General features: G+C 56.6%; 1 protein-coding gene across 2 annotated transcripts in view; it reads left to right on the plus strand.

Moving 5' to 3' along the window:
• Nucleotides 1-12655: 12655 nt before the first annotated feature.
• The window catches only part of SEPTIN9 (septin 9), a 149696-nt gene continuing 149299 nt past the window's right edge, over nucleotides 12656-13052 (plus strand). Inside the window, exon 1 of one of the 2 annotated variants that reach the window (XM_043585693.1) lies at nucleotides 12656-12758. In XM_043585693.1, coding sequence (XP_043441628.1) covers nucleotides 12740-12758 — 19 coding nt within the window. In that variant the 5' untranslated portion in view covers nucleotides 12656-12739. The remainder of the gene's footprint in view (nucleotides 12759-13052) is intronic. The other variant, XM_043585697.1, reaches the window with a different exon arrangement.

The raw sequence follows: 13052 nt of genomic DNA on the forward strand, positions 1-13052 counted from the left end.
ATCGTTATCACTTTCAGAATTTCAGTTCTATTCTTCGAGACACGTGAAATCAGGTATTTTCACTATCAGTAGTAACTAAATTCACCAACACATTTCCGTGGTGACCCTTGTTTCTTGCAGCCTTCTCTTCCCTCCTGGCCCAGCTTTCCCTCTTGCTGAAGTTCTCCCTTTGGTAAATCTTTCCAGGGACGGTTTGTGGGAAGGGAGCGCTTTCTTAGACTTCGAATGTTGGAAACGCGCTTTGTTCTGTTGAGGGATAGCTTAGCTGCTCTAGAATTCTAGGACGGCAGCTGGGTCCCTCCAGCCCTTGGGCGACTCCTCCAGACTGCAAGGAAGCCGCCGAGTCCCCATTTCTCCGTGGACAATCTTTTTGTGTCCGATAGCCCTTCAGCCTTTTCCCCGTACCCACGGACGTGCTGCGGGGCCCACTGTGAAGTCCGTAACTCCAAATCGGTGTTTGTTTTTCCAGCGCAGCGAATTTCTTTTTAGTTTTTGAAAGCTTTGAGCAATTATGTTTTAGGATGTTATTTTCTGTGTCCTTCGTTCTGTGGTCTTCTTCTGAAGCACCTGTGAGTTTTATTCTGGAACTTCTATCCACTGTCTGCATTTCCTACTTGTAGCTTCTTGTTCTTATCTGCTTCATCTGTTTAATTCTGGGCCAGTTTCTCAGTGCTGTCTGCTGGCTACCTCATTCCCGTGTGTCCAACCACGTACGCTCTGTCTGTCGAGCTTGAACTCTCCATAATCATACTTATCACTTCCAGGATTGCCAGTTCATCCTTCATCACGACCGCTCAGTTTTGTTTCATTGCAGCCGGTTTTCTTTCATCATTTTTAATTTTCTCCGATGATCCTCAGCACTCTTTTTTTTTTTTTTTTAATTTTTTTTTCAACGTTTATTTATTTTTGGGACAGAGAGAGACAGAGCATGAACGGGGGAGGGACAGAGAGAGAGGGAGACACAGAATCGGAAACAGGCTCCAGGCTCCGAGCCATCAGCCCAGAGCCCGACGCGGGGCTCGAACTCACAGACCGCGAGATCGTGACCTGGCTGAAGTCGGACGCTTAACCGACTGTGCCACCCAGGCGCCCCGATCCTCAGCACTCTTGTGTGAAAATCATTTTCAGATTCCTCCATTATTTCCATTTCACTGGGGGTGGTTTCGTATCTCCACGGTCGATCTTCTTGATGGTCATTATCGGCATTAGCTTTGCCCGTGTTTTGGGGATCAGGTGTGTGGGTGCATCTTTTTTTTTTTTTTTTTTTAATTTTTTTTTTCAACGTTTATTTATTTTTGGGACAGAGAGAGACAGAGCATGAATGGGGGAGGGGCAGAGAGAGAGGGAGACACAGAATCGGAAACAGGCTCCAGGCTCCGAGCCATCAGCCCAGAGCCCGACGCGAGGCTCGAACTCACGGACCGCGAGATCGTGACCTGGCTGAAGTCGGACGCTTAACCGACTGCGCCACCCAGGCGCCCCAGGTGTGTGGGTGCATCTTGAGTAGATGTCCCTGTCCCTCCGATCTCTTCCCCTATCTGTCCACCCCCGACCCAGCCTCCACCTGGCCGCCTGGGGGCTCCACTCCAGAACAATGAAGCCATCTGTTGTTGTCTCGGAGTGCCTGTCTCCTGCGGAGGCTGTTGGGGACCCAGCTGCTGAGTCCCTGGCTGTCGTGGCTCGGAAACTACGGTTATTCCCTTCCATTTCTCCAGGCACACAGCCGGGAGCCCTGCCCCGGCCCCTGTGCACAGCGTGGCTCCAGCCTCTGCTTCCTTTCCGTATCTATTACGTGGAGACGAGCGTCTTAGTTTTTTCTTACGGCTGATGTCTTTTCAGTTTCTCTTTTCATAGTTTATCTGTCTTTGCTGTATGGGATGACTTGGAAAATGAACTTAAAGTGCCATCTATCTTTTTTTTTTAAGCTTTAAATATTTCCTTTTATTGCAAACCCATTAAAAATAGAAAACCAGTGTAAATTTTCGGCTTCCTGGAATGTAATGGGTTTGAAGGTTAACTTTAAAAAATGAAACCTCATCAAGCTGACCCAAATGCGAGCTCAGCTAAACATTTTTTCGCCCACAGTGGCCGGCCCTGCCAGCTGCACGCAGGCAACGGATAATAAATTACTGTTCCCGGTTAAAAGTTGGGAGGTAATAACATCTCCTCGCAAGATGAATGGTGTCGGTTTCTCTCTATGGGAAACTTCTTTGTTAATTGTTTTATAAACTATTTTGCTGCATTACAGCGTTGACACGGAGAAGGGCACACGTCCCAAGTGTGCCATGTGACCAGCATCTGCACGTGGAGGTACCCCAGTAGCCTCCGTCCAATCCCAAGCAAGCCCGTGGCCTTGGGGAGGTCACGATCTGTGTTCCATGGGTAAGAAAATGGATCTCCGTTCCACGGGTAAGGGAGAGAAAATGAAAGAGCAGAGAGGTTAAGTGCTTTTTCCAAGGTCCCCAGCTCGGAAGAGACATCACCCGGAGGGGACAGCCAGGCCTCCCGGTCCCCCATTCAGGGAGCAGCTCAGAGAGGCCGGCGCCCCTGCTGCTCCTGGCCGGAACGTTGACACAAGAAAGGAAAATTTCAGAATCAAGACAGGTCCTTGGAACAGCTCAGGCTTTTACCAAAGAAAAACAAAAAACAAAAAGCGAGGAACCCACCACTTTGCTGTGTCCTCACGTGTGCCATTTTGCTTCTGACCGGTGACCGCGGACGACTGGTCCCAGGGCGGCCCCAGCCCCCAGCCTGGGAACTCCGCGGCGGGGGAGGGGATGGTCAAGGCTCCTTTCCAGGACCGCCAGTCTGTCCCCGGGGGCTGAGGCCATACAGCTTTCGGATTCAGCGAGTAAAAATACAGGATGCCCCGTTAGCTACCTTCTAATTCCAGATAAACAATAATTTTTGTAAAGTATACCTTTATGTCTTAAATACCACATGGGCGTGCTCATATTGCAAGAATCGCTTGCTGCTTCTCTGCAGTTCAGACCTAACTGGGCATTCCGTGTTTGGGCCTACAGCTTCGCCGAGGGACGCTTGCCGAACATGAGGGCTGAGCAGGGTGTGTCCAGAGGGCCAGGGGGCCCCGAGGGGCCACGCCGACCCCTGCCCTGTGACCCGAGGCCCCGGCAGCCGTGGCCCCTGGCAGGCCCTGTATTTATTTATGCTTTCAGTGAAAGCACGCTAAGATTGACCCACTCTTGACCACTGTGACGTGACGGCCCTTGCGGGAGGTGGAGACACCCGGCTTTTCTCGGCCTGGCGCGTCCCGCATGGGGCTCGGGTTCCAGCGGGCCCCGGACCCCGCAGGCCACTTTTCAAATGTTTCTGGAGTGCTGGGGGAGGGAGGCTTCAGGGCTCCAAGCGGGAAGGCCGCTCCTACCCTCACTCACATGTGAGAGCGCCCCATATTATCCCCCAGCCCCACAGCAGCCCAGGGCTGGAGTTGTCCCCGTGGGGCAGTTGAGGAAACTGAGGCACGGAGATTTGTAATCATGCAGAAGCTCACCGGGCTGATACCTGGCAGCCCTGGGATGTCTACCCAGACCTTGGGGTTCCCAGAGATCCTGATTGAAGGGGCCTGGCCCGGGGCCTGGGAGCAGGAAGCTTTGACAGCTCCCTGGGAGATGCCCGCGGACAGAGACGAATCCGGCTTCTCCCTGTGACAAAGGTCAGCGTGTGCTCTGAGGAAGGCCCACCAGGGAGGAGGGGGAGGGGGAGGAGGAGGAAATCCGGGGCTTCCGAGGCTGGAGGGCCTGCTGGGGGGACGGGAGGCTGTGAGCAGAGGCACAGGGGGATGTACCCCTGGGTGACGAGATAGAGGGCTGAGCTCCAAACCGGGCTTGCCTTGGGCCTTCCTACCCATGTTGCTGGGACTCCCAGCTTCCCCTGAGCCAAAAGCTCGGATGCGGCGTCACAGGGATGCCAGTCCTCCCCTGCCTCACGCCCTCGACTGGCAGTTTCCCGCCAGAAAGCTCATCCCGGCCCCTCCTCCTGGAGGGCAGTGGAGGGGAGAGGGGCAGGGGGCAAGGCCAGCAGGAAAGGACAAAGGAAAGGAGAGCAGGCCCAGGGGCAGAGGGCCCTTCACTTGCAGCTGACTTTTGGAGCCTGGCAGACTTCCCCGGCCCGTGGGTGCCCCTCCCCACCCCCACCGACCCACGGCCCTCGTACAAGCATCCTTTCCCAAAGGACGTCCCCATGGAACCTCGAGGTGCTTGTGACAAACGAGTTCTGGCGACAAACAAGTACTCTCAACCTTGTTGGAGACTCGCAGCCTCTACGGGCACGTTAAAGGCTCTGAGAAGTCCTGCAGCTAAGTTAGTTTTGTTTAACGTAGATGTTGCGGATACATCCTGGAGACAGGCAGTAGCTGCAGAAGGCTCGTGACTGGTTCCCGAGGGCAGCGGGGGTTGTAGGGTGTCATTAGGATCTGTGGTGTCCAGGTTAATCTTCCAGAAGAAGGGCCCTCCCCCCTTCCTCAGGCTGCTGGTGAGGGAGGGAAGCATCTTCTCTGGGGAAGCACTTTGCATGAGTCCCAGACCGATCTCTCTCCGGCAGAGACTCAGCCATCGTCTGCTGTCTAACCTGGGAGAACGGGAGATTCTGACTCTCAGGATTCGGGGGGTCAGCCCTGGCTTTCGTGGCCTTGGGAGAAGCCGTGCTTCGTGGGAGGAGTCCTGGGTGACCTCGGACTCCGTGTCACCTATTCTGTAAAACGTGGTCCCACGTGACAACCGCCCATGTGACATCAGTGGTTACGGAGACTTTGAAGATCAGCAGGGCCAAGCTGCCCAAAGGTGGAAAAAGCTCGTTTTCGGTCCTCCTGGCAATGAGTTTGCGAAAAGTTAAAACATCAGACAAAGAGGCTTTAAACATGTACCAACACTGACCTCAAAAAAAGTGTGCCCACCAATAACAACATCCATTGATGCATTTCTGTCCACATGTGTCGGTATAGCGCGGGTATCTATTTTTTTCAGGTTACGAAAGCAATACATGCTTCTTACGGAAAACACAGAAAAATACAAAGGAGAAACCCACAAGTCGCCCGTCATCCCACAACGGGCGGGCAGCTGCTCTTAGCACTTGGTGTAGCATTTCCCATATTTTGATGTTTTTCTTTTTAATTTTTTAAATGTTTATTTTAGAGAGAGAGTATAAGCAGGGGAGGGGCAGAGAAAGAGAGGGAGACACAGAATCGGAAGCAAGGCTCCAGGCTCCGAGCCGTCAGCCCAGAGCCCGACGCGGGGCTCGAACCCGCGAGCCGTGAGATCATGGCCTGAGCCGAAGTCGGACCGACTGAGCCAGCCAGGAGCCCCTTGCGACCTTCATTTTTAAAAAATAGTTTATTGAGGTGAAAATCACATAAAGCAAAATAACCACTTAAGGCGAGCAGTTCAGTGGCATTCAGTGGCATTCGCGACGTGCAGCCAGCAGCTCTGTTGAGTTCCGAGACGTTTCCAGAGTCTTCCTTTGACCTCACCATGGCTGGGAGCGCTCTTCCGCCAAAGAAGGGGGCTGTGACGAATTTAACTCCAAACCCGTCATCGAATGCTTGTTTAAACCCCCTGCACGGCCGGTAGGCTGCTGACCGCGCCCCGTGCCCACCTTTTGTCCGTGTGTCTGTCCATCTGCCTCCTGTAGCTCAGTTCCCGGCTCTGCCCAGCGGGCTCAGGGAGCTCCCTCTACGCCACGATCCGCCTCTGACTCCCGGGGAATAAACACCACCGCCCAGCCGATGGCTCCCCTCGGATGCTTGGGAGCCTCCCCAGGATCGTGTTCCTGGGACCCAGGCCGTCTGTCCTCTGTCCTTGTCTCTTGTCTGAGCCATCCCTGCCACAGCCCATCCCCGGGTCCAGGTGACTTTATCTCCAGAGATCCTGTCAGATGCTCTAGAATTTCTCTCTTCTCATCTCTCTGTCACCCCAGCATGGTCCCAGTCTGGAACACTGCCTTAGGCTCCCGCTGGACTCTGGTCCCCTCCAGCCACATGGAGGGGACCTCTGGAGCTGCAGTTTCAGAATGCCGGTCTGCTCATGCCAGCCCGGCTCCTCCCTCTCGGAACCTTCCCGTGACCTCCCATTCTTTTTAGGATAAAGATCTGAGTCCCTGACGTGCCTGCACGGCCCGCTTCCTCCACCATCCCTCCAGCTTCTCTGGGCGTAAGGCTCCTGGGTCCTCCTCCAGTTCCTTGCAGGGACCACATTGCCTCCCACCACAGGGCCTTTGCACAGGCTGCTCTCTGCCTGTAGTCTCCTTCCTCTCTTTTTCTCCTGTTTAATCCATGCTCATCCTCCTGACTTCAACCCAGTATGCCCTCCTACAAGAAGTCCTCCTGGACCCCAGACCAGATGTGAAGCGTGTAGTGTATACTCTGATAGCACCTTCTTCTTCTTCTTCTTTTTTTAAATTTCTTTTGAGAGATAGAGAGCAAGTGAGGGAGGGGGACACAGAGAGGGAGACAGAATCCCAAGCAGGCTCCGGACTGTCAGCACAGAGCCCGACGCGGGCCTCGAACTCACGAACCATGAGATCATGACCCGAGCCGAAGTCAAGAGTCAGACGCGTAACCGACTGCAGGCGCCCCCACATGGCACTTTCCTCCACGATGGTTTGACTGAAGTCTGTTTTCCCTACCAAAGTATAAGCTTTGGAGGGCAGGGGCCATCATGAGTAATCAAGAAATATATGTTGAATCAGCCGAGGAAAAAACAATGTAATTAAAAGGACAAAGCGCATGGGCATTTTATGCTTTTGATGCGTGTTACCAAAGTGCTTTCTTTCTGGACACTCCCACACTGCCTACGCGGGCGTCAGAGTGGCCACACCTGTACCGTAAAGTCTGCACCTGCAACAAGGCCTCAGTCCTCTGACGGGTTCAAGCTCGGGAGCAACATAAGTTGGAGAAGAGTCCGCAGGAGAGATGGCTGAGCCCCGCTGAAGAGCAGAGGTAAGCACCCGGTGTGACCGGGCCCCTCCCAGGTCAGAGGATGGGAGCGGTCCCCCTGCTCGGCCTGGAAACCCCGGGCGGGACGGCTGGGGAAGGGACCAGCGGGACGCTGCCGGAAGACGGAGGAGAAAAGGCGGGCAGAGGCAGCCGGCACGGGCAGTGGCCAGAGCAGGGCGTCTCAGCCCTGCAGGTGCAGCGTAGGGACCCCTGGAAGGGCCACCTTGCTAGCACCTGGGCTGGGGAGACCCAGAGATCGGGACTGCCAGCCAGATCTCCGCTTGTGGCCACCTCACCGCAGGCTGCTTCTGAGATGGCCCCAAAGACGTCTGCCCCCTGGCATGCGGGGCGGCCACCTCCGTGATCAGATTACGAGATCACGATTTCCATCTTTGCAGCAGACTGTCTTCCTCTGATGGACCACTTGCTACGTCGGGGGGTCTCAAAACCAAGGCCTTCGGTCCAAGAGCCTCCAAGGAGCCGAATTCTGCCAGCAACCACGTGAGCTTGGACGCGGACCCTTCCCTAGTTGAGCCTTCAGATGAGACCCAGCCCCAGCCAGCTCCCTGACTGCCATCTGTGAGATCCTGTGTGGCCCACAGCCCAGCCGAGCCGTGCGCATGTGCATGACCCACAGGACCTGTGGGGACTCCTGGGGAGGGCTCCTCCAGTCCTGTGCCCACCTGCGGCTTTTCCTGGGTCACACTTCCTCTTTCATAACTTTCTCAGTCCGCTTCCTCCCCTAAAAGGCTGAGAGCCCAAAAGCCTCTTTTTTCATTTTGCCCTGCCTTCATCCCATTGAGCCCAAGAACCTAATTCCTCTAAAAGCCTGGGGGCTGCCTATGTGTTCACGTAAAATCCGCTCCTGGCGATAAAAGCCTGACCCACGAAACTTTTTTTTTTTTTTTTAATTAATAGACTTTGTGTTTAAAGAGTAGTTTGGGGGTTACAGAAAAGTTGAGCAGGGGGTGCAGGGTGTTCCTATGTGCTCTGCGCCCACCAGCTTCCCCTCTCCTTTTTTTTTTTAAGGGTATTTGAGAGAGAGTGGGGGAGGGGCAGGGATCGAGGGAGAGAGAGAGAGAATCCCGAGGAGGGTTGGCCCTGTCAGCGTGAAGCCGGATGTGGGGCTTGAACCCAGACCCGTGAGATCCTGACCCGAGTGGAAGTCAGATTCTTTTTTTTTTTTTTTTTAACGTTTATTTATTTTTGAGACAGAGAGACAGAGCATGAGCAGGGGAGGGTCAGAGAGAGGGAGACACAGAATCTGAAACGGGCTCCAGGCTCTGAGCCGTCAGCACAGAGCCCGATGCGGGGCTCGAACCCACAGACCATGAGATCATGACCTGAGCTGAAGTCGGCCGCTTAACTGACTGAGCCACCCAGGTGCCCCGTGGAAGTCAGATTCTTAACCAACTGAGCCACCCAGGTGCGCCCCCCCACCCCCAGCCTCACCCCCACCCCTCTTCTTAACATCTTGCATTTGGTGCATTTGTTACAACCGATGGGCCAGTATTGGTACGTGGTTATTGACCGGCGGCCGTGGTTCGCACGAGGGCTCAGTCCGTGGGTTTGGCCAAAGGGGTGGTGACGTGCGTCCCCCGCGATGCTATGACGCACAGTAGTCTCGCTGGCCTACAAATGCCCTGTGCCCCACCTGCTTGCCCCTCCCTCCGTCCCAACCCCCCCCCCCAGGCAGCCTGGAGGGTTCCCCGATTCCTGTCCCCACGGTGCTGTCTCTTCCCGGATGTCGTGCGGCTGGAGTCACGCAACACGTAGCCTTTTCAGACCGACTTCTTTCCCTCGGCTCCACAGAACTTGTCTGCCCTCAGTGAGCATGCGGTGGGAGAAGCCCCCTGAGAGTCTGGAGGACGCTTTAACAGAGAGGGCCTGCAAGACAGGACCCTGCGGGTGCCTTTGTCCGTCGGAAGGAGTTTATGAAGCACCCTGACCGTCCCCCCCGCCCCCGGTCTTCACCACGGATGTCACAGTCGCATCTGCGGGGATTGCTCTGGCTTTTCCCCTTCCCCCTAATTTCACTTGAACTTGAACAGTTTGCTCTTAGTCCATCGGGCCCCTTTTCTCGTTTTATTATAGGCAGAGCCCTCCACCCTCCGCCTGGAGACCCCCTTCAGCGAGATCATCAAGTTCGTGAGGCCCACTTGAGGTCAGTCTCCTACGTCAGCCCTGCTAAGCTGCCTGTCACCACTTGGCGAAGGCTTCCGGTCCGCGAGGGCACAATGGCGCTTTCTTGCCTCCCTCGGGGTCTCCCTGGCCTCCTGTAAGGCTCTCGGGCTTCTCTGCCCGCCACCTGCTCCCAGCCAATGCCACATTTTAGGTTCCGGGGACAGCAGCAGAGTTAGGCGGCTGATGTGCGTTGTTTTTCTTTTTTAGGTTCGTTGGTTTATTTAGAGAGAGAGTGTGTGTGAGCGGGAGAGGGGCAGAGAGAGAGAGAGAGAGAGAGAGAGAGAGAGAATCTGAAGTAGGCTCCCTGCTGTCAGCACAGAACCCGACACGGGCTCAATCTCACAGAACCGTGAGATTGTGACCTGAGCCGAAATCCAAGACTTGGACGCTTCACCGACTGAGCCACCCAGGCGCCCCTATACATTGCTTTTCTAATCGGTACATCTGCCTCGCAAGCTATGTAAGGTATTGTGATCTACACTTGTAGGAGCAGGAACCGAGACTCAGAGGAGTCATGTGGCTGGTCACAAGCCACATAGTAAGTGAGGGAGCTGAGGGTTGAAATAGAATTTTTTAAAAGTTGGCTAGCCCGGGGGCTTGGGGACATTTCGTGAAGGAGTAACACAGCAGTGTGTGAGTCAATAACCATTAAAGGTATCACTTAAAATTTTTTTTTAATGTTTTTTTTTTTAATGTTTCTTTATTTTTGAGACAGAGACACAGGATGAGCAGGGAAGGGGCAGAGAGAGAGAGGGAGACACAGAATGTGAAGCAGGCTCCAGGCTCTGAGCTGTCAGCACAGAGCCCGACGCGGGGCTTGAACTCACGAACCGTGAGATCATGACAGGCTCGAACCCACAGCCGGGGAGACTATGACCTGAGCTGCAGTCGGCTGCTTAACCGACTGAGCCACCCAGGTGCCCGCCCCTAAGGGTGTCATTTAAAATGATCTTGATTTGGTCGGTGAAGCGTCCGACTTCAGCTCAGGTCACGATCTCACGGTCCGTGAGTTGGAGCCCCGCGTCGGGCTCTGTGCTGACCGCTCAGAGCCTGGAGCCTGCTTCCGATTCTGTGTCTCCCTCTCTCTCTGCCCCTCCCCTGTTCATGCTCTGTCTCAAAAATAAATAAACGTTAAAAAAAATTTTTTTTTAAATGATCTTGAGTCAGGAGAAAGCTTGGCCTACTCTGTTTATTAAGGCAAGTGATTATGTCACACGTTCTAGAGAGTTGCCACGAAAAGAATGCGAGTCACGCTTTTGCGCTTAAGCGCGTACCCTTGGCGCATCTCGATCGTGCGCTCAGTCGTGCAGTTCTTGCAAGGAACACCTCGCTGTCCCTCCCGCCCTCCCTCTCTCTTGTCCTTCCCTCAGAGTACTGGGAAGGCCGCACGTCCGGCAGCATTGCCACACAGGTGACCCTGGTTCCTGGGTGCCCAGGTACACGTGAGTTACACTCACAGGCGGAAAGGTGGGCGTTGAGAGAGAGGCGAAGCACACAGAGCACATCCAACGGTCCTCCGTGACTCCAGGATCCATCCGCCCTGGGCACGGATGTGCGCCGCGGCATTTCTGGCCAACAGTTCGATCCTTGGTTCCCAGAGGCCTCAGCGGCAGAGGGTGGTATCACATGGCCAGAATCAGAACAAAGCTAAGCCTTCTGCCTTGGCCAGAGCGGAATTTACCTAAGTGGCGATCGCGTGTGTGTGTGTGTGTGTGTGTGTGTGTGTGTGTAGGGGGGCGGGTGCGGCCGTCCCAGAATCTAATGACACCTGCTCATAATTCACCTCTACTCCCCAGGCCTGGGGCTGCTCCCTTCCTTCACAGTCCTGCCCTGCCTCAGCCTCCAGCCCCTAGTTGACCCAGGCAGAGCCCAGTGTCCACTTTGGTTGGGTCGGCTCTAACCAGGGGCTGGGGAAGGTCACCTGGCTGGACAGATTTCTTAAGAAGGAGACCGGGTGGCGGGGGCGCCGGGGTGGCCCCGTTAAGCGTCTGACTTTGGCTCAGGTCATGATCTCTTGGTTTGTGAGTTTGAGCCCCATGACGCGTGCAGAGCCTAGTGGGGATTCTCTCTCTCTCCCTCTCTCTTAAAATAAAAAAAATTTTTTTTTTAAAAAGAAGGGAAGGGGTGCCTGGGTGGCCCAGTCGGCTAAGCGACCGACTCCAGCTCAGGCCATGATGTCACAGTTCGTGAGTTCAAGCCCGGCGTCGGGCTCTGTGCTGACGGCTCAGAGCCTGGAGCCCGCTTCGGATTCCGTGTCTCCCTCTCTCTGCCCCTACCCCGCTCACGCCTCTGCCCCTCTCTCTCTCAAAAATAAATAAAACATGAAGAAAATTTAAAAAGTAAATAAAAGAAGAAGGGAAGCCGGTGGGAAGGACTCACGCACCCAGCCACACGTGCCTCAGTTCCCCTTTATAGGAGTTTCCCACTCTCCGGCAGGAAATAAAAATGCTTCTTGCCCCTCCCTCCCCCGAAAGTAAAGGACAGATGGGGAAGAGCGGCTCTTGGTGAGGCCAAGCATACTTTGTCCTGGGTTGGTTCGGGGTGGGGGCAGGGGCCCGCAGCTGCGCCCTTATGAGAATCTGCTCCCCACCCCTGTCCCCCTCCCCCCCGGGGACCTGCGCTGGCAAACCTGGAAGGCCTGGCCCTGTGTGTCTCCACACGATTGTGATACATCGCGCCTGCGGCCCCGCCTCGCCCTTCCCTCTGCCAGGAACAGCCCGCCTCCCTCAACCTTGGCTACCTGGCAAATTCCTGCTCATTCTCTAAAACCGTGTGCTGGCACCGCCTTAATACAGCTCTGACCTCACCCTCTAGACAAAATGTATCGCTTTCACCTCTGTACGTTAAGACTTTTTTTTTTTTTCATTACGGAAAATTTCCTTAAGGACACAGAATTCTTCTGTACACCTTTTGCCAGGACGCGCGCGCCCGCATCACTGCGTGCATTAAGCGGGTTGGAAAGGCGCGCGCCCCGTGTCCGCCCTCCTCACAGGACCTGGCGCAAAGCCGACCAATGTTTTCTCAGACGGAAGGGAAATGATCGGATCCAACGCACCCATCTTACAGATGGGCTCATCGGAGGAGTCACCGCAGTCTGCGCTTTTGACTACCAGAGGGTGGAGGGGCAGGTTCCCCGCTCGCCCTGCCCGGGTCCACGAAGCCGGTGTAACCGCCTCCCCCCAGTCCCCCCACCCCGGCCTGGCCCGCCCGTGCCGAGGCCGCTGCCCGCGCTCCCTCCTCTCCGGGGGCCACCTGGCCCTCTCCGCCCCCTGCGCAGGGAGGTGGCCGGACGCCCCCGCAGCCAGCCCTCCACGCTGAGGGACAGCGAGGGGCCCCGCGCGGACCACGTGGGCGCCCCCGCCCCCCCCGTCGGACACGCGGCGCCGGGGCCGCGGGGCGGGGCCGGGGGCGGGGCCGCGCCAGGTGCAGCGCGGGGCGGGGCCGGGCGCGCACCTCCACGGGCGGGGGCGGGCCCGGGGGCGGGGCCGGGCCGCCCCTCCTCCCGCCCCACCCCGCGCACTCCCGGCCCGGGATTAGCGACCCGGGAGCCCGCGCCCCGCGGCCCCGCAGCCACACTTTCCTGGGAGCGGCGGCCGCGGCGGCACCATGAAGAAGTCGTACTCAGGTGGGCGCCGCGGCCGGAGCGCGGGGAGGTGGGGGTGGGGGGGGGAGGTCGGGGTCGCGGGACGCGCCCTCCTTACCTGGGCCGGGGCGGGCCGCCGGACTCAGGCGCGGGTTGTGGCGGGTGGGGAGTTCGCGCCCGGCCGGTGGACGCGGCCCCCACCCCGCGTGGGGGTCGAGGGGCCGCCAGGCGTTGAGCCCCTCGAGGGACTCGGCGCCCCCCTTTGCTCCCAGGCCGCGGGGCCCGCGCGCACGTGCGGGACACCGGGGCGGGGGTCGGGGCGGGGGTCCTGGCGCC

This window comes from Prionailurus bengalensis, chromosome E1, assembly GCF_016509475.1.
Source record: "Prionailurus bengalensis isolate Pbe53 chromosome E1, Fcat_Pben_1.1_paternal_pri, whole genome shotgun sequence".
In the NCBI taxonomy this organism is placed as follows: domain Eukaryota; kingdom Metazoa; phylum Chordata; class Mammalia; order Carnivora; family Felidae; genus Prionailurus; species Prionailurus bengalensis.